The 24705-nt window shown below is 32.9% G+C and overlaps 1 protein-coding gene across 4 annotated transcripts; it reads left to right on the top strand.

Annotated features, from left to right (window-relative positions):
• Positions 1-10885: 10885 nt before the first annotated feature.
• Positions 10886-13250, top strand: LOC112286451 (uncharacterized). Of its 4 annotated transcripts, none has more exons than XR_016504722.1 (6): positions 10886-11452; positions 11584-11848; positions 11938-12032; positions 12150-12283; positions 12608-12697; positions 12855-13250. XR_016504722.1 is itself a non-coding variant. In XM_090253057.1 (6 exons), exons 2-5 carry the CDS (start codon positions 11737-11739, stop codon positions 12618-12620), a joined length of 354 nt encoding a protein of 117 aa, XP_090109183.1. In that variant the 5' UTR covers positions 10886-11452; positions 11584-11736; the 3' UTR covers positions 12621-12644; positions 12855-13250. The 4 variants fall into 4 exon arrangements, 3 of the variants coding, with proteins under 3 accessions (XP_090109183.1, XP_090109184.1, XP_090109182.1); XM_090253057.1 differs by having other exon boundaries at positions 12608-12644; XM_090253058.1 differs by having other exon boundaries at positions 11584-11767; positions 12608-13250.
• Positions 13251-24705: the final 11455 nt, after the last annotated feature.

Below are 24705 nucleotides of genomic sequence, written 5' to 3'. Positions count from 1 at the left end.
CGCGCACACACACACTTTCTACGCTGCCACCGCAAGGGGAGCGTCACACACGCACAAAACTACAGAAACTACCAACGAGCCGAGCGTAACGCGAGTGCGTGCAGGCAGCCGTAGGGCGTAACTATGGAGCCTGGAGGGAATCCCGTGACCGGCATCACTGGCGAATCATAGTGTCGCAGCAGCAGCAGGTAGTGTTAGTGAATGGGAGCGAGTGATGGTAGTGGTGATGAGAGAGAATGAGAGAGAGAGAGAGAGAGAGAGAGAGAGAGAGTGTGTGTGTGTGTGTGTGCGTGCGTGCGTGCGTGCGTGTTATGCCTCGATGAGTGCGCAGGCACGAAATTGCTGATCGCGTTGCGTTGCGTAGCGCTGCGAAGATGGGAGCAGGGCAAGGCACCCCACCACGAGGCAGCAGCAGCCACCGAGCGAGAGAGAGGGAGAGTGGGGGCGTGGCGCGGCGCTGGTTGCGCGGATCCGCTGGACCCTAAACCTGTCGTGCCCCTTTAAACCGGGGGATGATAGTTCTATAATGAGGAGGGGAGGGGGGCAGTCATGGGGTCCCCTCCCTCTATGCCCGTCTTTCCTTCCCATTTGCTTTCCTCTACGGGCCCATTTCATCTCATTTTTGGTTGTGGCGAGGCTAATCTGGTCTTGTCTTCTTAGCACCCCTTCCAAGCTTTCTCTTCTTATTCACCTTGCCCTCTTCCGTTGTGCTTTGTCATTTATGTATCACTCTCCATCCACCACTCATCTCTCTCTCACATTATACCACTTATATATATATATATATATATATATATTATAATCATTTCTTCCTATGTTTGCTTACATGATATTGTCTACTTTCAAGAATTAGAAAGACATTTCAATGTAGTTTTGTCATTTGGATTACTTCCCATAGTTGACTTGGCACTAAATTAGTCTTTTTTGGATGTGATGTATTTTGCTTTGAAACAAGGCTAAGTATTATCTTTTATTATAAATATTTTGTAAGTGGACTTAGTCAACACACAATAATTCAAAATTTATAGAATACTTTGTTCTAAATTTCTTTAAAAATTCAATAATAACAAAATTCTTATAGATAGTTTTTAATTATTATTTTTTTATAAAGATGTAATAAAAAAGTAAAAAAAAAGATTATTTATTATAATTTTGACAACATATTTTTTTTAATAATGATAAAAAAAAATCCTCAAATAATAATAAATACTTGTAATATACATGATTTTATAATGTATTGATTTTATTTGAACACATGTGTTTAAAATAAATTATATAATAATACATAATAATGATTATAAATCAATTGATCAATGTAAAATAAAACCATTTTACTAAAAAATTTCATATAATAAAGATAGAAAATTATTAAATTGATCCAAGTATTTATTAAATTAATGCAAGCATTTATTAAATTAATCCACCTATCATTATTGGTTGTGGATCTAATTATTTGTTCATTGGTTTTTGATCAATATAAATTTGATAATACAGATTCTTTTTTTAATGATAGTTGGAATGAATAAGACATTTATTAAATACTTAGATCAATTTAATAATTCTTTAAAGACATTTATTTATGAATATATGTACAAATTTGATTTTAATAGACATATGATTTTTAAAAAAACTAGAAAGCTTGTAGTATTTTGATGTTAATGTTTAAAATTTTTTAAAAATAATAATCAAAGAAATGCATGTGTCATGGATATACTATACAAGAAACTAAAAAAGAAGTTGAATGGAAGAGTTTTAATAAGAAATCTAACAAGAACTTGATTAAACTTAATGAATACAAGATCAATACTAAGAGAGGTGAATTAAAGCTCTAAAAGATCTATTGTCAAGACTAGGTATAAGGAAGCTTGTCAAGAAATTTTCATATTGCTTGAAGATGAAACAATCTTAAGAAGCTCTTTAAGAAGTTTCCATGTTGCTTAAAAATAAAACAATCCTAAAAATCTTCTTAGACATTTTTTTTTAAAAAAATATTCTTAGAACTTTCTAGAACTTTCTCTAAATCTTTTAAGAATCTTTTAGAATGTAATATAATATTTTAAGAATATTTTAAGAATATTCTTATTGAATGTTTGTAACATCACTTCTTCTTCTAACTCTAAGTTTCATGAGAACCATTAATTTCATATTTGCTTTCTTTATTACATACAACATCTTAACATTAGCTTTCTAGAAAAGTCATCCTAAAATAGGTTTAGATTTTTAAAGATAGCATTGATGAAAGTTATATATCTTTTGTAATATCTTAATTAGATTTTTTTTATTGATTTTCATGTACGCTCATTGATATCTTAGTCACACCAATGAATAAAATATTCCAACTTACTTCTTCTTTGTCAAGCATCAAAGAACTTTTTCACCATATATTTCACATGTTTATCTATTTTAATGCAAGGTAGTGATAGTTGTATTATTTATAAAATAGTTGATTCTAAATAAGCTTCTAAGAAAGAAACATGAAAGATCGGATGTATCTTCATAGATGTGGGTAGTTCCAATCGATAAGCCATTGAATTAATTTTCTTTGGAATACAAAATTTCCTCAATCTTTGATAGTCCAACTTATCATAAAGTCGATTAGTTTTGATATTTTGCCAAGAAGCCATAATATATTTTCAACTTGAAAAGTAAGAGATTCTTTTCTAAATTCGTCTAAAAATACTTTTTAAGAATCTTGAGTTGCTTATAAATAGAACTCTAAACAAATTTGGAGCTAATAAATATTTTTGTAAAATCTTTAGCTATTGAATTTTTATCTTTTGATATACCTAATAAATCAAGCTTTAAATGGTAACTATAATTAGAATAAAATAATATTTTTTGAATCAAAGTATGAAGAATATTATTATAAGCAAACTTTGCTAAAGATAAATACAAGATTCAATCATCTTATTGATAGTTGATGGTACATCATAAATGTTATTCCAAAATTTGATTGGCTTATTTTGTTTGACTATCTATTTGAGGATAGAAGGTAGAAAAAAATTTAGTGTCTATTATTAGTATTTTAAAAAAATATTTTCAAAACTTAGATATAAATTGAGATCTTCAATAAAAAAAATGATAGCATTAGATAGGCCATGATATTGATATATATTATCAAGAAAGAACCTTGCCATTTCTTCTTCAAAAATTATATTTTTATATGGAATAAAATAAACTATTTTTGTAAGTCAATCCACAATAATGTGGATAGAATCAAATGTAGTTGATGGCAACTAATCAATGATAAAATCTATTGCTATTATAGACCATGGTTGCTTCAGGATTGGTAGTAGCTGTAGAAGTCCCTAAGGATGCTGTCAAAAATTCTTCGATCTTGAACAAATGTTACACAAAAGGACAAAGTCCTTCACAAACTTCCACATTTGAAGCTACTAGAAATCTCAAGAAATAAATTTCAATGTTTTATTAAATCCAAAATATCTTGTAGTTGAAAAATCATAATGAGGTTGAAAAACATAAAATTACTTTAGTCATTTTGGAATATATAAATGATCTTCAAAATATAAAAAATCTTCTACAAACTTGAACTTATTGTTGTTAGGGTGTTGCTTGCTGTTACATACTAATGAGTTCTTAGTTAATGCTACATGAATTTATTCAAGAAAATTTGAATCAATAAGTGTAATTATAGAAATAACACAAAGATGAAATTGTTTTGGCTTCAAAAGAGTGGTATATTGCTAAAAAAATGTTACTTTTCTAGCCTTTGGAATAAGATACAATATTTTTGATAAAACATTTAATAGTCTTTATTGCTTTCATAGTTGATATATAATCACAATATAAAAATAAGATCATGATATATTCCAATGACCTTGGCAGCAATTCAAAATCCAAGCTGATATAAAATACTCCAAATTTTTGTGATCTGCATATATAGTCATATAATGTGTAGCACCTTCCAACAAGTGCTATTATTTTAAGAAAGAGTCTTCAATTGCAACAAGCTCTTTATCATGAATCTTATAATTGATCTTTATAGCTAAAAATTTTCTAGAATAAAATACAATTAAATGGAGCTTTCTATCTTTTTCCATTTGTAATAGTACAACTTCTAATACAAAGTTTAAAGCATCAATTTCTAAATAGAAGGCCTTTATGAAATTTAAATATAATAGATTGGAGCTATAATAAAAGTTGTCTTCAAATCTTCAAAAGTCCTTTGTACTCAAGGTCTTCATTCTAATTTATCTTTGAATGTCAATCAAGTGATAAGAGTAGCAACTTGAGAGTAATTCTTCATAAATATCTAATAGAAATTAACAAATCTAAGAAAATATTGTATATTTTCTATAGTCTTTGAAATTACCTACTCCATTATAATTTGAACTTTCTTTACGTCCATGAACAAGTCTTCTTTGAATATAATATATCCAAAAAATTGTACTATTGGCTGATAGAATATTAATTTTTCTAATTTGGCATATAATCTTGTATCTCATAATATATTATTATAAATATAATTATATAACTATATACTTTTATTATGCAAATATAATTATATAACTATTTCAAATTTTCATATATTATGGCTTTTTGACCATATTATATATATATATATATATATATATATATATATATCCAAAATACTATTTTTAGATTTTTTAAAATAATAAAAACATATTTTTTGACTTCTAATATAATTAAAAAAATATTTTTTAAAATTACAATCCAATCTAAAAATTTATTTTTAAAAATGATCATATTTATGTAAATTTTCTATAATATTATTATTATTTTTTTAAATATAACTTTCTTTGTCTTTTATCTTTTTTTGTTTGTTCTAAGCATATTTGTCTCTTGGAACAATAAATACAAATGCAGTCCTCAAATATATGTATGTATGTATATATATATATATATTGATGTATGTTGTTGAAAAATTAAATATAAAATAATACATACATAAAATAGAGGTATTTTAATAGTATTTTTTTAAATAGATATACAATTATAACTTTCTTAAGCTATCAATTAAAATAATCAAATTCATTAGAAATCGTCTACAAAATGTTATAATTGTGTATCAAATAAGTTGTACCTCAACTTTGAAGAGGGGAAGGTATTGCTTCTACTTCCTCTAATTAGAAGAAAGTAAATATGTTGTTTATACCTCTTCTTAAAACTATCATAAAAACAGTCATAAATGATGGAGAAACTCATTGTACTACACTTTCATTAAGTAGATACAATATAAGATATAACAAAAATAATTTCTATAATAAATTATTTCCATTTAAATAAAATTATCCATTAATACGTTTCCTATAGTATAAAATTGGATGCTTTCTTATTAAGTACATGTTATATTCAACAAGTCTAAAAAAAGTTGGCATTGGTTTTAAATTAGTATTTGTTTTATTATACATAAATCTCAAATATTATATTTATTTGATAGTTAATTGTGATAAAAAAAATTTAGATTAATATTATATGTCACTTTACAAAGAAAACAAAGACTTAATGTTCAATTTATCTAAGGACCAAATTTTAATACTTTGAAAATAAATAGGTCCAAAATTTAGTAGATATGAAAGTTCTCCATGGATTCAACTTTAGTTTGAAGAAAGAAATTTTTGATCATCTTAAATCATTATTAGAAACTTGTATTTCTTCTTGGACATTAATTTGTAAGTACTAATTTTAAAAATATTTGTTTTGTGTAAAACTTCATAAATTGTAGTTAAAATTCACCTATAGAAGAAATTTTTATCAACTACTAATTTGAGCTGGATTACATGAAATTTAACTTTAATAAAATATTATAAGAAATAAGTTTAGATTAGAATTAATAAAATGAATTAAAAATTAGAAATAAGTCTATTATTCTAATTTATTGAAATAAAACTTTGAACATAACAACAACAAAAATTGTCAACTTCTCTTTGTATTTGGTACTTGATACTATTTACATTTATTAGCCTTGGTGGTTATTCATGTTATTTTGATTACCAGAGATTTTTATATATAAATTAAAAATATAGTACATTTATTTTTAAGTCTATCTATTCTAAGTATATATCTGATTTATCTATTTTTTCTATTTCACTAACACAAAAGTGTGTTATCTTCTCAAAGTTTTTTCTTCATTTATGTTCTTGACAAATACCTATGTGCTTTATTTTAAAATAATATATGTTATTTTTTTAAAAATAATAAAACACCTTATTTATTATAACATAGTAATGATTGTTCTTATATCAAATCAAAGTTATTGCTAAGTCTTTTCAACCATATTAACTTCTTAGTTATATTTATAATTATTATATATTTTTCTTATGTAATAAAAAATATTATTATATGTTGTAAAATAAATTTTTAACTTATAAATCCACAAACCATTCTTAAGACACAATGTAATATATAAATTTTCTTATTCAATTTTTTTACAAAATTAACATCAATAAATTTCTTCATTCCTTATAATTTGCATCAAATGTAATTAAAATAATATCTATATTTTTAAATTTAAAATTGATTTATTCTATATTATTTTAAATATTTTAAAAAATAGTATATATTTTATTATTTATATCTATAATATACAAGATTGTATACATTATTTCATATGTAAGACTATCTATTGTATTTGCATACAGAAACTAGACATGCATAATCTTTCATCATTAATATTAGGAAATTATATTAAAAATAATATGAAATAACATATTTCTTCTTTCTTAATGCAAAAGCATATTAGTACCTTTTCAATATACCTTCTATGTGATGTCTAAATTCTACATCTTCTGCAATCATTATAGATATCAATATCTAAAATTCTCTTAGTAGGACCTAGATGTTGAATATAGAATGCTTTGCTCAATTGTCTCTTTAATCTATTAATAACATACTTATTCTTTGTTGCAAGCAACATGTTATTATAATATATTACAAGTATAACATATTTATATAAGATAGTATTTAAAATTGATTGTTTAAAATACACACACAATAATCAAACTATTTCTAAACGTTTACAAATACTTTTAGAAACTTTCAAATCTAAAACCAACCAATTTTAGTACACCCAATGAAATTAAGTTTTTTAATAATTTAAGAATATGTGAAACACTAATCAATGTTCTTAAACCTTAATTACATATATCAATATTTTTATAGATTTTCATAACATATAGTTATCTCTTCAATGCAATTCTATTATTGTGTAACATATAGGTTCAAAACCTATAAATTTGACAAAACTTGTGTTATAAACAATTAAAGTTAAAAATCCATGCATTCTAAAATATATCACAGTAGTGCTTCAAATAGTGATATCCTAAATCCTACCATCTAAATTAGAAAAATACTACATTTAAAATAATTGAGTACTGTCATTTTATTATTTTAAATTTTTTTTCAATTTTTTTTGTATTCTTTTTCATCTTTTGAATTTTTTGAACTTTCTATATTTATGGCATTTGATCTTTAACTCACCAAACTAATCTTCAAAGTTAACTTTGAATTTTCTTCTATTATGTCACATTTATCAAAACATGATCAAACACATATGCAACTGCAGTTCTTTTTGAAGATATGTATTGAAATTATTTAGTATTTTATAGGCTACCTACAAAAAATTATAATTGCTCAACAAATACAATGTTTTTATTGTTTGATAGAGACATTGCATTTACTCCTTTTCTAAAACAAGAGCTATAAAAGTTGTCATACTCTCTATAGAATCCTCATGACGGCAATCTTAAATGATACACAATTTGTTTTTGATATATCATTTATAAATAGGCTTAATAAAAGACTTAAATATGTGTATATGTATAAATATTCATTTAATTTGTTAACATGGCTTTAAGTTGAGATTTATAGTCCATTCTGAAATTCATTATATATATATATATATATATATATATTTATTGTTGCAATAGAGACAAAAATAAAAATAAAAATAAAAACATTATATATAAAGCATTGGATTTTGTGTAAATTTACCATCCCATTTAACATGTTTAGTATTGTGCAACCTTAGAAAGTTAATCTTTGCCATCTTTGTTTTCAATTTTTAATTTTCAAATTTTAATGTACAAGCATCATTGGTTATGTTTACAAATATATAATTCAAAAAGATGTTTTTGAAATATGCTAGTAATGTTTTGAACACATCTTAGTTAAATATTGTGTGTATATGTATGTGTTTATTATTATTATTATTATTATTATTATTACTTATAATTAGTTAATTAATTAATTTCTAAAACAACAAGGAGGTATCAAAATTTGTATGATTTGCATGAATTTACATTTGAATATTTAAATGTATTAATTGGATAGTTTAATTATTATCCTTTTGAGTAATAGAAATATATCTCATTTAATAATAATAATAATAAAATTTTATTCAATTGTTACTTTTGAATACAAAATAATATTTTAATAAATGAGTGATTTTATTTTGACAAAAAATAAAAAAATAAAAAAATACAATATCAATCAAAGCATTGTAGCTATGCCACAAGGAAAACAGAAGGTAAACCTAAAATCATTTTACCAGAGGTATAATCTTACTTTGAAGTATTTAATTATATTTTAGATACAATTGCATCCGGATGAAGTGTACCTATAATATTCAATTTGAATTGGAGCAATGTTACCTAAAAACATTCACAGTTTATATGCTAATATTCACATATCAAATGTATCACATAACACATTTCTAAAAATACTAAACTCATCATGTGTTCATATTTCGCAGTAAAAGACATATCCACAATAGTCGTGTGTCCAACTTAGTTGAAGCTAGGATCGATAACGATATGAATGAGTGCGACCAGAGACGACATCAACAGCGAACTCCTTCATTCAGCAAAGACCAGCTCATGATCAAAATGCAGAACAGACATTCAGCCACATCGGACTTGTTGACATTCATGAGAATACTGGCATCTTGTCTGCAAGATTGGCTACCGCTGACAGGACGACCGGAGGCAAGGATGCTGCGGTGATTTTCAAGCAAGGATCCTGTCAAAGGAGATTACTCTTGGAGGAGAGCCGTTTTCAGATCTATCTGTGGGCGCTCTTTCCTAATCGACAGGGTGGTGGAAGTGTCACTTGGATCCACAAACTCTTGTTCAAACCGAGGCAATGAAGCTGGGTCGTGTTCTAAGTTGTCGACTGAAACATGATCCTGCTCGCTAACCATGGTTTTTCTTGATTTCTTAGGCCACTTGGTGAGTTTGAAATTGCCCAACCATGAATTATTCTTAGAGTACTACTTCGGAGGCATTGGTGCTGTCGCACTCTGGGACCTGCACCCATGTCTGAGTGTCACCTCGTCTTGCAATTTTGAGAAACTGAGGTTTTCTGCAAAATCCTTTCCGACTATCTGTTTTTGGCTGTTATCCTGAAGTTGAGTGGTTGCGTTACAACTGTCAATAATGGTCTTCTCATGAACGATGTTGTGCACAACGTATGCCATGTCAGGGAACAGCTGCATATTTGTCTTTAAAGAGTCAGTGCACACCTTCACCTCCGAGAAATGCTCCATGCTGCTGGGGTACCCGGAGTGATCAGTCATGGTAGCCTCTCTGTCAGCACGGGACTTCTCAATGAAATAGATCTTGCTGATGTTACATGGTTTCCTCATCCTTAAGAATCTCATGTATGGCGTCTTAACTTTGGAGTTGGACATTATTGCCTCCCTCTCCTTGCAAAACGGTGTGCTACTGTCCTTGTATTTCTTTGCATTAGATCTTCTCCTAGGATCAGGGATAAAATACGAGGGTTCCTCTTTTCCAGGACATTGAATTGAGAAGGAGCCAGAAGGAATGTTAGAGGGCATTTCTATGATATCAGTGCTGCCACCATCAATCTCACTTGGTTCGGAGGTTGCAGCCCGAATGAGGGTTACAGTTTCAACCTCAATGGAGCTGTTTCGCTTATGCATGAAAGCTTTAATTCTGGTTCCAAGGGCTTGGTTTCTACTTGTGGCAATAGAAACAGGTGGCGTGATGCTTGCAATTTTCTGAGTTTGAGGCTGCCATTAATTGACAAGAGTTGGCTAGGCACATTGACAATAGGATGCAAACATGAACTATCACAATGAGATACATCAATTGCAATACATGTGTCACCTGAGATCCAAAAGTTGTGTATCGCTCCTCAGGATTTTGAGAATTGTTGTGATGTTCCAAAGTTAAGTGAATATTACCTGCAACTCGAGAAACCACTAGATGCTGTGGTGCGGGGAGAGAGAGCCGCAGGAAGCGACGGAGGACGGGATGCTGCGGGAGGTGAGAGCAGGGTGGTGGTGGCAGCGAGGACCGCGGCAGGCAACCTTAGCCACAGCACAATGTTTGGGAGAGAACTGCAGAAACGGACGAAAACAACAGAAAAGGGCCGCAGTGCACGCGGCTTGGGCCCATTTGAATGTAAAATCGGAAATTTTGTGATAAATTATCAGACACAGATAGATTTAAAAATTATGACAAAATTGAGGGGTATGTGTGCTATTATCAAGAATAGGATGTATTCTTTATGTTCCAGGGGTAGTTTTGAAATTTTCTCTTTAAGGAACCATCCGCGGTAAAGTAAAAGTAGAGGAATGGAATTAATCCGACGTGGCAGGAATTGATGCATTCGGTCACAGGAGTGGCCTCGGAAGCTGGAGGGCCGATTGCCCTGCACACGTGGAGGGATTAGTGGGTCCACGTCGGCCCCACTTGGTCCTCCTCGTTTTCCCGGGAGGGCCTCGAACTTGCGAGCTCGGCGCCGCGCAGCTTTGGAATCGCCGCATTCACAGCACCGAATCCCGTCATCCTCTGCCTGCCCATCAAAATCGTAGTCGGTGCGCTCCCAGCATTTATTATCACCGACCTCCATCTCTACAGTGGTTGCGGTCATTGCGGTGTAGTTGCGTTCGACGAGCTGAGCTGCTTGAAATCTAGAGCCGATTTCGTCTTGATAGCTCACGTGCTGGTGAGCTTTTTCCATATTTCTGCGGATTTGTTGCCGGCTTTTCGCAGAATTCGAGATTTTGGACGCAACGGTGATGTTGCTACCCGTCTTCGAGAAGGACCTAGGATGCCAGGTTTCATTCGGAGTGGCATTGACTTTTGTTGGAAGATCATAGCGGAGGTTGAACGCGGGGTTTATTTTGGATGGTTATGGAGTTGCTTCCTTTGGTAGACTCTTGGAAGTCGAGAGAGCTCATGTCGTGAATTATACCTTTTTGTTTTAGCTCATTTGGTAGTGTGGTGGAAATTTTTGAAAATAGAGGTTATGAGATTTAGGAGGAGGGATGTTTAGGTTTAAGATTAGGCATTAGGAGTCTGCATGAGAAAATCGTATCAGTACATTTGGGACCACGTCTGGTGAGGCTGAAATACCAAGTGGTTTCGACGAGATTGTTGCGGATGGAAATTTCGATTCTGCGAAGATACTTCCAATGTACTTGTTTCGAATTTGCTTGGAGGTACACGTCCAGAATCACATCTTAGTAATGCGTTTAGACATTTGAAATGAGAGCAGGCTGCACTTTGATCATAATGGGTTACAATTAGGGTTTCATCGCAGATGGTGACAAGGTTCTGTGCATCTCTGTAGGGGCTGCAAACAATCTTTGCTACTACGTCCTTGACGAAAAATACAGAGGAGGTTGTGAGGGAGGGTTTCACATGAGCAGCGGGATTCTGCGGATATTTTCCTGGGAACAGGCGAGAGTCTGTTAAGTCAAATCATCTTGGATTCAACCCATGCATGCATCACGGCGATTTTGAAGAATGTTCAGGTTTACAGTTCCCCATTCAAACTCTTCGAACCTTGGTCGTCATACTGGTGGAACAGGCAGATGATTTGCCTTCTTCATACGGTAACTTCTTGGCAAAACCAAATGCATCACCCACATTTTCCATGCTATGAAAGGTGCTGGGTGCATTGAGCAGCGAATGATGTGTGTAGGAATGAGCTCGAGGGTGACTTTACTTTTGTGTTCAATTTATGCCGGATCGCATTCTGGTCAATCGAACGTGAATGGTTTGTTCAGGGCATCTGAGGTAATTGCACTCAACCTTCAAGTAAAGCAGCTGTTTATTTGCTAGTACCAAATCCACCCGGCAACTTTTTGTTTAAGGATTAGATTACTATGGGTCAAACGTCCTTGTTTATGTTAGGAGCGCGGAACATGTGATTGCAATGGTCCAGAAGATAATCTTGTTGACGAGGGCTGGAACGTGGAGGTCAGACTTGGAACACACAGATGGTTTTTTATTCTTAACTTGCTTCTAGGCTGCTCAAGGAAAAAGTGGTAAGCTGCACTGACAATAAGGCCTCGAAGGTATTCATGCTATTGTTCAAGAACTGGGTTCCGATTAATGATCTGACCAAGTCGATCGGTGCAGTGTATAGGGACAACTTGTCCCTATACTCAGCTCTACCGTGACGTGAGTTTACGTCAAAAGACTTGCTGAGTGAGTGTGCAGAGGGCGGGTTTTTAAATTTTTTTTGCTACAGTGGTTGTACTCCAGGACAAAGCCACGATATTGACCCATGAATCCCCAATCGCATTAAACCTTGTTTCTTTTTTCACGACACACATCAGCACTAAATCAGAGCCTTGTGATCTCTACAGCAGGCAGCAATGACTTCCATTCCGTTGTGACAGACGTGTAAGATTTACAAGATACTTTTAAAGACTTCCACAGCCAGAACCTCAGATAAAGTAATTTCTTTAATCCGTTACAGATCAGGAAAGCATCTTTGGATGTCCCTACCTATTGCGAACAACATGGTGAAATCCTTTGCATGTAGGTGATCTGAATCCACGACACCTACGCAAAGACTAACTTGAATTTGGATGTTTTAACTCGCACATTCAGGTCTGCCTTGGATCGTCAGAAGAAGGTTGTCATCACACAAAAGCTAGAAAGAGTCGTGGATTCAACGCTTGAAGGTGCTTGATATGTTTCACTTAACGCACACTGCTTTCTCTTTGATTTCTTGGCGGCCCAATTGCTTAGTTGGACTGTATTAAAGAGCATCAAAAACATGGGATCGTTAACAGCTCTAGAGGACGTGAAATGCTTGAGGGACACTCTTCTGAATCTACTCCAGAAGTAGCCCTGGAGTTGCGAGGTAGTGTAGTTTTTCTTTTTATTTTTATAAAAAATCGGATTACTGTTTGGGTATTCTGGGGAACATTAGCTTCGTTTAATTTGAACAAACATGATGCTTGATTTATCAAATCAGAATAAAAAGCATTTTAGAACGATGTATAATGTGACCAGATTCAACTTCCTGTTCAAAACTTCATTGCAATAAAGAAGAAAAATAAAAATAATGATAATAATAATAATGTATTAAAGTAAGGAAAAATATCATAAATGCCCCTGAAATTTGTCACAATATCAAGAATACTTTGCTCCACTGATTGCGATTTGTCTTCCTCTGTGATTGTCAAATTGGAGAGTTCAAAGATTTTGGCAACATTGCCACAAGAGTCATTTCATGTGTCGATGGGCCCTAGAAGATACCAGTGGAGACAGTCGTTCCTAACGACATTGAGGTTTTGACAACCATTCGTTGTCAAATTTCTTCTTGTGTTTCTAGGCAAAAAAGCCTCTAAGATTCATTATTGTGAGGTGCCCAAGATGTGAGACCAAGTGTTGAGCCAAAATTTGCATAACACATGCTTTGGGCTCTAATTGCATCTAAAAACAAGAAGGTTATAACTTATCATATTGAAGGGCAGATTTGCAATTATCACAAAAGAGGGGTATTCTGGATATTTTGGCAAATTTTAAGGATATCCATGATATTTTCCTTTAAAGTAATGAAGGAAAAAAGCTCAACATTCTTCCACCTTCTTTCAATAAAAAGAATGAATATATTTTAAGGATATAATACACCATTGTAAAAAACTCACAAATACATGTTTGTAATTTGGAGGTTTTATATGCTTGTGTATATAATTATCATGGGATGTTTCTTTATTTTTGCACACAATCATTCTAAATTTTTAAAATGATTACATGTGTAGTATCAAACAACTACACATGTATAAATTATGAAATTAAATGTATTACCTATTGAAAGTTGGAAAATGCATTTAGATTAAAAAAAACTAGTATGGAATTTATTTCAACATAGTCTATTTCTTTTTGCTTAGAGATTGCAAAACAAACAAAGAATTACTAATTGGTCTATCATGAACTTTGAAAGAATAAAGTATAATAAAAAGATATATATATATGTATGTATGTATGCATATCTATATATATATATATATATATATATTCCTTATTGAAGTAATCTTGAATCATTAAGCATTCTAACATTGAATATAAAGATTTGGAATTATTTATTTTATGCATAAAAAATTAAAGTTATTTTAAAAAATCCAATCATATAATTTAAAGTAAAAATATATAAATGTATATATATATATATATATATATATATTCACACATACACACACATATGATATAAATCTTTTAAATTAATGTAAAAAAATAATATAATATAATATTAGTTTTTTTTATTCAATTTTATTAAGTGATAAGAAAAATATACTCATTTAATATTTTTGAACAATTAATAAAGTTATTTCTTAACTCTTTTCTTCATTTATTGTGTGAATATGTAATCTTTTACTTATGATACAAAACAAATAACAAATAAATATCCATTATTTTGAACTACAAATTCCAATTACATTGTGTAATTCATATACAATTTTTATATCATAAAACTATCTCAAAGTCATACCAATATTCAATCTAAAAATATTAGTAAAAATAACCATATGAATTAAAAAGTTATTACAATATACAAAATTACTACATAAGTGAACTATTCTACATGAGAATATTTTTTGACTATACAAAAGAAATAGATTCATGCACAAAAATGTTCAATGCATGTGGATTAACTTAAATTCATATCTAGTTATAGAAGTAAGATCCGACATCCATGATACATGGATTATACCATGTATCAAGGATATGAATCTTGAAGAAAGAAAAACTTCAATACACTCTTATATCATTGAAAGGAACTAGAGAGTCACTCAAAGGTGATATAATATTGAACTGGAATGGCTATTGTCAAAAAACAAGAAGACTAGAAAGTCTTGAAACAAGACTAAGGACTAAAAAGACATTGATAAGAGTGAAGAAGGCTTCATTTTTGCCTCTATATATATTCTTAATTATGAGTTACGTAGCAATGTCCTATAGGACCTCCAAAACATATTGACTTTGCTAACTACATGCCTTAACTTGCATGTCTTTAATGGTTTCTATGTATATTCACTAATATCATATGCATGCCAATGAACAATATGTTCCAACCTATTTTGGCACCACCTTGAGTCTACGACTTCTTCCACTTCAAATTCTTTATTATTATCTACTTCTATAGGAGGAGATGGGATATTTGTCTTCTTCTTGAGATATTCATTGTCTTGTACGGCTCAAGAAGGAACACATGAAATCTAGGGTCGATCTTTATAGATATAATTGATAAGCAATAGGATTGATTTGTTTACAAATAAGAAAAGGTCCTAGCCTACAATAGTCCAACTTATCACAATCACAAGTAGTCTTGATATTGTAATGAAGTAACTATACCTTGTGACCTACGTTGAATTGAGTTGCTCATTGCGATAGGCATGTACATTAGTCTTTTTTCATTCTTGAGCTTTCTTTAATTGCATCTTTATTGTTGCATGTAGCTTCGACAAATGATTTGCTAAATCTTCCATCGCAAGATTATCAACTTTTGAAAAGTCAAAAGTATCAAGTTGTGGATGATAACCATAATTGACAAAGAAAAGTGTTTGTTGAGTAGAAGAATGTATCAAATTATTGTATGCAAACTCTGTTAATCGTAAAAGAGCTGTCCAATCATCTTGATAATAGTTGATGGTAGACTTCAAAAACTATTCTAGAATTTGATTCACCCGTTTTGTTTGCTCATCAGTTTGAGGATGAAAAGCCAAAGAGAGCTTTATATCCATCTTTAAAATCTTGAATAGGGTTATCTTGAATCTTGATACAAATTGAGTCTCCTTATCCGATATAATATCCTTTGACAATCCATGATAGCGATAAATATTGTCAATGAAAAGCTTAGCTATTTTTTTACTTGAAATAGATTTTATACATATTATAAAATGTGCCATTTTGGTGAAGCAATCTACAATTACGAATATAGAGTCATATGAACTTAAACTTGAAAGATGTATAATAAAATCCATAGAAATGAAAGACCATGGTTGTTTAAGTATAGGCAATAATTGGAGAAGTCTATAGGATTGATGATGGGGAATTTTTGATCTTAAACAAATGTCACATGATTAGACAAAGTCTTTTATTACCTTTCACATTTGCAGCCACTAAAAATCTCTATATATAAGCTCTAAAGTCTTATTGTATCTAAAATGTCTTACTGCTGAAAAGTCATGACATGCTTGAAGAATATGTAAATGTACTTCTTTTTAAATATATATGCATCTTTCAAAATAAAGTAGGTTGTCCTTGAACTCAAACTTTGAAACATCATGAAACTTAGAAAAAATATTCTTGATATCATGAATAAGAGGGTCAGAGGACATATTTGATTGAATTTATTTGACAAAGGTCAAATCAACAATCAATATTGATTTCATTGCTTGAAGATGAAAATGCTCTAGCTTCAAGAAAATTGTTCTTTGTTGATCAAAAGATGTATTTCTTTCATTTGGTGCAAGATAAGAGCATCTAGAAAGAACATGTGATAAACCTTGTTATTTTTCAAGTTGATATGTGATCTTGAAATCAAATCTTAATAATGAAATGCTCCAACGAGCTTTGCGACAATTTAAAACATGCATAGATATGAAATACTTGAGGTTCTTGTGATTTGTATATATTATGACTGGACTTGAATTACCTTCTAAATAATGATGTCATTCTTAAAATGAATCTATAATTACAAGAAGTTCTTTATCATGGATCTCATAGTTAATTTTGGCTGGTAAAAGTTTCTTGGAATAAAAAGATATTGGATGGAGTTCGTCATTTATTCCTATTTGTGACAATATTATACCCAAGGCAAAATTTGATGCATTTGTTTTTATAAAGAATGCCTCATAAAAGTCGACACGATATAAATTGGTACAAAAATAAATTTCTTCTTCAAAGCAACAAACGATGCTTTGACTTCTTTATTCCACTCAAGTTTGTCTTTACAAGTCAAACGTATAAGTAGAGCTACAACTTGAAAAAAGTTTTGGATAAAGATTTGGTAATAATTAGCAAAGCCCAAAAAGTATTGCACATCTTGTATTGTTTTTGGAATCTTCCAATCTATGGTAGTTTGGACCTTCTTTGGATCCATTATAAGGTCTTTATTGGAAATGATGTACCTTAAAAAGTCAACTTGAGTAGTGTAGACTACACACTTTTTCATTTTGGCATATAATCCTACATCTTTAAGTTTTTGTAATACACGACAAATGTGAAGTTCATGTTCTTATGTATTCTTAGAGTAGATTAGAATGTAGTCTAAATAACAAATGATAAAATCATCTAGAAATTCACAAAAAACATCATTCATAAGATTTTGAAAAGCAATCGATGAATTTGTGAATCCAAAAGGCATGACATTATATTCAAAATGTCCATACTTAGTTTGAAAAGAAGTCTTCCATTCATCTCCTTTTTTTGATACAAATTAAGTTATATGCTCCTCGTAGATCTATTTTGATATAGATCTTTGCTTGATTGAGTTGGTCAAGAAGTCTTAAAATCAACAACAAAGGATACCTATTTTTGATGGTGATCTTATTAGGTCTTCAATAATCCTTACACATTCAAGAGCCTCCGCAGAGATTTGTTGAAGGCTCTTGAATCTAATAAGCCAAAGACTTTGTAATTTTTAGATCCTAAATACACATCTATAATAAAACAAGATGAAGGGTTTAAGGCGAGAGTAAGACCTTTACTAGGTGTTGTACATGATTTCAACTGCAAGATTCCTATTATAGCTCGAGAAACTCATTTTTCCATACATTATCTTCTTTGGTAATTGTGCTCCTCATTTTATAATTATGTTGCTTCTTTTGACAATGTTGAGTAGTTTGCTTAGCTCCTCCACAATATTAACACAAATCGGCTTAGTGACTTTGAAATTTTTCTTACTCTGTGAAAGGTTTAAAACATATCATAATATTTTGTATAAGTTCTGGCCTTAATGAATATGTTTCAAAAAACTTGGGAGTTGCTGCCATTACTTGACTTATTCCTCTTCAGCCAAGTCTTTGCTCTTAAATACCTTTCAAATAATTGATTGTCCTATGTAATAGCTTGAACAATAAATTATTCCAAAGATTTTGCTTTTGGCATCCTTAATAAGCAATCTTTGATGCTATCCTTCAACCTATATCAATATTGATTAATAAGTGCTTTGTCATTCCAGTCCACATCGCAAGCAAGATTTTAGAATTCAGCAGCATATGTGGTGGCTAATCATGATCTTTATCATAAAGATAAGAATTTAGTCTCTGCTACTCGTTCTCGATTAATTTCTCAAAATGTGGCTGTAAATACTTTTAAGAATGAATTTAAATCATAAAAAAGTTCTGAATCTTTTTCTATCAAAGGTGCAAACCAAGAAGGAGCACTTCTAGATAGAAGTGTGCCTATGAAGCCAACTTGAGTAAATTCTATATATTGGAAAGGATGTAACCTTAAGTAGAACTTAACTTGTTGTAAAAACTCTCAAAATTTTGATCTTGTTTCATCAAACTTCTTGAGCATAGATATTCTTGCCTCTCTTGAACTTGTAGAAGTAAGACCCCCTGAATTTGATTGTAAGGCTGACCAACTTGTTTCTCTCATTAGCACAACTTCTTAATGTAGACTCTGGATTTCTTCCATAGGTGTCAAAGAGAAGAACATCATAAAGACAAATAAACAAGTAAGACTTCTTTCATAGAAAGATGACAAAATAGAAATAACTTGATATAATTATTAATAAAGAAACTAGAATGGCTATTGCCAAAAGCCAAGAAAACTAGAGACCCTTGAAACTAGACTAGAAGCAAGAAAGGAGTTGACAAGAGTGAAGAAGGCTTCACTCTTGTTTTTATATATACTATCTAACTAGGGACTACATGGCGATGTTCTATCGGACCTCCAATATGTGTTGATTTTGTAGGACATATGTGTTGACTTACAAGGCTAATTTTTCTATGTATGGGCCACATAGTTAGCTTGGTCTTCAAGCTAACAACATGTGTGGCACATGGCCAACTTTTTGACCACGTTTCTAATTCCAAAAAGTCAATTAAAGATACCTATAAAGTCAAAGCAGCGTCTATGAAGCTTCTAGAAAGCTTCTATACCAAATACTATAGAATTAACTTATTTTTATCAACTTTTACTTACTTCTATCTATTTATACATGTAATTATTGGCTTACATGCATATGTCTGTGACATTACCTCCCTTTCTAGGAACGAGTTCTTCGAGGAGTGATAATCATATGTTGAGAAAATCTATGATGTGACGAATTGTATTCGCCACATACTTTGATCTTTGTTCTCTTCGAAGATGATTGATAGGACCTCTCAACCATAGGTACTGTGTCATACCAAGGCAAGAAGACCACCCAATTATTTGATCATTGTTGAGGCCTTCATAACTTCCTTCGAATAAAATATTTGGAACACCATCAGGAGTTGTTCCTACTTCTAGTAAAATCACCAAATATCTGGAGTCCCTTCCAAGGTCGTGATACCAAATGCATTGTATCTCGCCATCTATTCGAGGAAGAACATATTGTTCTTGAAGATCTTCATCTCAATTCCATCGTCTTGAAGGTTGTGACAATCATAATGTCTTATCTGACAGATCAGCAAACAAAGGCTCTTGAGTCGAATCTGCTGGTTGTTGGTTCTCTATTTCCTGAGTGTCACAACTACAAAGAAGCTACAAACAAGGATTGAAAGTAGAATGTTATCTTCCTTAGATCTTGTTTCTTTTAAAAGGAAGGTTTTCATCTTGATTTTGATGGATGTCGTCGATGAAAAGCCTCCACCGCCTTTGCTGTATTTATAAGATTCTTTATTGGCTGCCATGTGCATTCACTAATATCAAATCCATGCCAATGGACAAGATATTCTAATTTATTTCGGTGTCGCCTTGAATCAAAGACTTCTTCGACTTTAAACTCTTCATTATTGTCCACTTCTATAAGAGGAGGTGGACCTTGTCTTCTTTTTGGTATGTCCTTTGTCTTGTATGGTTCAAGAAGAGACATGTGAAATACTGGATGGATTTTTATTGACTCTGGTAGATATAAACGATATGCAATTGGATTGATTTGTACAAAAATAGAAAATAGTCTAAGCCTTCGATAGTTCAACTTGTCACAAAGACGAGTGGTCTTGATATTATGACAAAGTAATCATATCTTATCACCCATATAGAATGGTGGTTGTTTATTTCGATAGACATCCGCATTGACTTTTTGTTGTTCTTGAGCTTCTTTTAACTATGCCTTCATCGTTGCATGTAGCTCTGACAAATGAATTGTCAAATCTTTCGCAACAAGATTATCAACTTTTGAAAAGTCAAAAGTATCAAGTCATGGATGATAACCATAATTAGTAAAGAAAGGTGTTTGTTTTGTAGAAGAATGTACCATGTTATTATAAGTAAACTCTGCCAATGGTAAAAGAGTTGTCCAATCATCTTATTAGTAGTTAATGGTACATCTTAAATACTGCTCCAAAACTTGATTAACATGCTCCGTTTGTCGATTAGTTTGAGGATGGAATATCGAAGATAGTTTTATATCCACTTTTAGAATCTTGAAAAGAGTTCGCTGTCACGGACACAAAATACAGACTTGAAATCTAACAAGAAGTTCAAGAAGAAGTGGCAGAACTAGATTAAACAGATGAGTACAAGAACAACACTAGAAAGGTGAGCTAGAACTCCAAGAGATGTGTTGTTGAGACTGAAGAACTCTTCAGCCTCGATCCCTATATATACTCCTACTTAGGAAGCTTCTCGAGCTACTTCTATTAACTAGGAAGCTTCTAGAAGGTTCCAGAGGCTTCCTTTCTAGAAGGTTCTAGAAACTTCTCGAGCTACTTCTATTAACTAGGAAGCTTCTAGAAAGTTCCAGGGGATTCCTTTCTAGAAGCTTCTAGAAACTTCTCTTCTAGAAGGTTCCAGAGACTTCTTTTCTAGAAGCTTCTAGAAACTTCTTTCTAAAAGGTTCCAGAGGCTTCTCTTCTAGAAGGTTCTAGAGGCTTGTTTTCTAGAAGGTTCTAGAAACTTCTCTCTAGAAAGTTCTAAAGAATATGTCCCTAACATCACCTCCTCCTTTAGCTTCGAGGTCTCTGAGAAGCAATGTTGTTGATCAGTACCAACGCAAGAAAATAAAGATCTGTCGCATAACTTCTGCTATGAACTCCAACTGTTGTTCACGAGGCAAGTGGTTCATCGACCCTTGAAGCCAATGGTAGTGGCCCACGCCTTCGACTTCTGACCAAGCATGAACTTCCGTGTCCTCATTGTGAAATTGTCCTGCAAACACGCCTTCTAGTTGACCATCGTAAGTAGGCTCGATCTCAAATACGATCACCAGTGATCGGTTACTCGGTATCCTCCGTCGTCATCGTGGTACATGTAGTTCTTCATCTCGGGATCGCCTTCGTGAGCTACTCCGTTGCGATACTCTGACTAGCATAGTATCTATCTCTTGGCTATCCATATCAAAAGACCAAACTACGATCTATCTTGGAGAAAATAACTACATCAACTATGAATTTTGCTGGTGCTCTCCCCTTTTCTTATATTGTTGGCAGAACAAGCTTCAGAAAGAAGCTATCATCGAATTGATTTAGGTTTATCGGGATGTCGTTGATGAAACTCCTGTACCTTTTGTGGCGCATTTGCAAGATTTTCAGCTGGCTCCCACGTTCGCTCATTAATGTCATAGCCGCACCAATGAACAAGATATTCTAACTTTCCCCACCTTCGCCGTGAATCCAATACCTTTTCAACCTCGTATTCTTCGTGGTTCTCGATTTCAATACTAGGTGGCGGACATTGCACTCTTCCAAGAAAAGATGACTCTCGATAAGGTTCCAACAGAGAAACATGAAAGACTGGATGTACCTTCATCGAGGCCGGTAACTCCAGCCGGTATGCCACTGGATTAATTTGCTTCTGGATGATAAATGGTCCCAATCTTCGATAGTCCAACTTATCACATGGTCGCTTGGTCTTGATATTTCGTCGAAGAAGCCAGGCTTTGTCTCCAACTTTGAAAGTAGGTGCTGGATTCCGAAATCTATCTGCAGACGTCTTATAGGATTCTTGAGTGGATTGTAATTGAAGCTTCAACATAGTTTGAAGCTCTGATAGTTGCTTCGCAAATCCTTCAGCTGCTGGATTGTTATTTGTTGACGGACTCAATAAATCAAGCTTCGGATGATACCCATAGTTGGAAAAGAATGGTGTTTGTTGAGTCGACGCATGGAGGGTGTTGTTATATGTAAACTCGGCTAGCGGTAGATATGCAGTCCAATCGTCTTGCTGATAGTTGATGCTGCATCGTAAGTACTGCTCCAAGACTTGGTTCACCCGTTCCGTTTGGCCATCAGTTTGAGGATGAAAAGCTGAAGAAAGCTTGATATCCACCTTCAATATATCAAAGAGAGATCTCCAAAACTTTGACACGAACTGGGTACCTCGATCTAATATGATATCATCTGGTAGTCCATGATATCGATACACATTATCGAGAAAGAGTCTTGCTGTGACTTCACTGGACGATGTCTTCTTACAAGGAACAAAGTGTGCCATTTTTATAAGCCGATCTATTACGACAAAGATGCTGTCAAATGAGTTTGATGATGGCGAGTCCGTGATGAAGTCCATAGGAATAGAAGACCATGGTTGACGTGGAATTGGCAATGGCTGTAGAAGTCCATAAGAGCGATGCCGAGGATTCTTAGATCTTGAACAGATATCATAGGAGAGGACAAAATCTTTCACATCCTTCTACATTTGGGGCCACCAAAAATCTCGGGAAATAAGCTCCAAGGTCTTGTTGAATCCAAAATGTCCCGCAGTTGGAAAATCATGGCGAGATTGAAGAACTCGGAGTCGTGCTAGTCCTTTTGGAATGTACAATCGCTCTTCAAAGTATAAAAGATCTCCCTCCACCTTGAACTTGTCGTCATTGGTACGTTGCTTGATATCAATGGCTACTGAATCTTTAATGGTCATAGCACGTACCTGGTTTAGGAAGTCACCATCAAATGATACAATAGTAGCACAAAGTTGAAATCTCTCTAGCTTCAATAACGTTGTACATTGTTGATCAAACGCTGCTTCTCCAGCCTTTGGTGCAAGATACGATCTCCTTGATAAAGCATCGGATAGTCGTTGCTGCCTTCCAGGTCGATAAGTGATAACAAAATCGAATCTAAATAGCGACATATTCCACCGAGCTTGACGCCGATTTAAAACTCGAGCCGTCATGAAATACTCCAAATTCTTGTGATCCGTATATACGGTTACTGGATGTGCAGCTCCTTCAAGAAAGTGACGCCATTCTTTGAAAGAATCCACTATAGCAAGAAGTTCCTTATCGTGGATCTCATAATTGATTTCAGCAGCAGAGAACTTCCGAGAATAGAATGCAACTGGATGGAGCTTCTTATCTTCACTCATTTGTGAAAGCACAGCTCCCAAAGCAAAATCTGAAGCATCAGTTTCTAAATGGAAGGCCTTTGTAAAGTCTGGATGTACCAAAATTGGAGCTGTAGTAAATGTTGTCTTCAAATCTTGAAACGCCTTCTCCACCAAAGGTCCCCATTCCAACTTATCCTTGCATGTTAATCGAGTGAGAGGAGCAGCAACTTGAGAATAATTCTTGATCAAGATCCGATAGAAGTTAGCAAAATCAAGAAAGCATTGTACGTCTCTAACCGTCTTCGGAATCTCCCAAGACATGATTGCTTCTACTTTCTTGGGGTCCATCTTCAAACCTTCTGTAGTCGCAATGAACCCCAAAAATTCCATCTCCGTCTGGTGAAATAAACACTTTTCTAATTTGGCATATAGTCCTCGCTTGCGTAGTTTCTCCAACACCAAACGAACATGCTCCTCATGCTCTTCTTCGTTTTTAGAGAATATTAGAATATCGTCCAAGTAGATGACAACAAAATCGTCGAGGTGTTCTCGAAAGATGTCATTCATCATATGTTGGAAAACCGCTGGAGCATTGGTAAGACCAAAAGGCATGACATTATATTCGAAATGACCATACCTTGTACGGAATGCTGTCTTCCACTCATCTCCTTCCTTGATTCATACGAGATTATAAGCTCCCCTTAGATCAATTTTTGTAAAGATCTTCGCATGTCCAAGTTGTTCTAAGAGACTAGAAATCAAGGGTAATGGATAACGATTTTTCTTTGTTACCTTGTTGAGGCCTCGATAGTCCACACACATCCGTAATGATCCATCTTTCTTCTTCACAAATAAGATGGGTGCTCCAGCTGATGATTTTGAATGACGAATGAAGTTCTTGGCTAGATTCTCGTCGATGTACTTTCGTAACTCTGCCAACTCCGTTTGCGATAGATTGTAGATTGGGCCAAAAAGTGGTTGTGCTCCTTCTTGCAAATCTATGGCACAATCATATGGTCGGTGTTCCGGT

The sequence above is a fragment of the Physcomitrium patens genome, chromosome 9 (assembly GCF_059467195.1).
Source record: "Physcomitrium patens ecotype Gransden chromosome 9, ASM5946719v1, whole genome shotgun sequence".
Lineage (NCBI taxonomy): Eukaryota > Viridiplantae > Streptophyta > Bryopsida > Funariales > Funariaceae > Physcomitrium > Physcomitrium patens.
The sequence above is the reverse complement of the archived record's forward strand: the minus strand, read 5'-3'. Positions and strand labels throughout refer to the sequence as shown.

Excerpts from the sequence above, each read along its gene's own strand:
- LOC112286451 (XM_090253057.1), top strand. The coding sequence starts at position 11,737 with ATGCATCACGGCGATTTTGAAGAATGTTCAGGTTTACAGTTCCCCATT. Across the intron at positions 11,849-11,937 it reads TGATTTGCCTTCTTCATACG|GAATGAGCTCGAGGGTGACT; the intron begins GTAACTTCTTGG and ends TGATGTGTGTAG. Across the intron at positions 12,033-12,149 it reads GTTTGTTCAGGGCATCTGAG|GAGCGCGGAACATGTGATTG; the intron begins GTAATTGCACTC and ends TGTTTATGTTAG.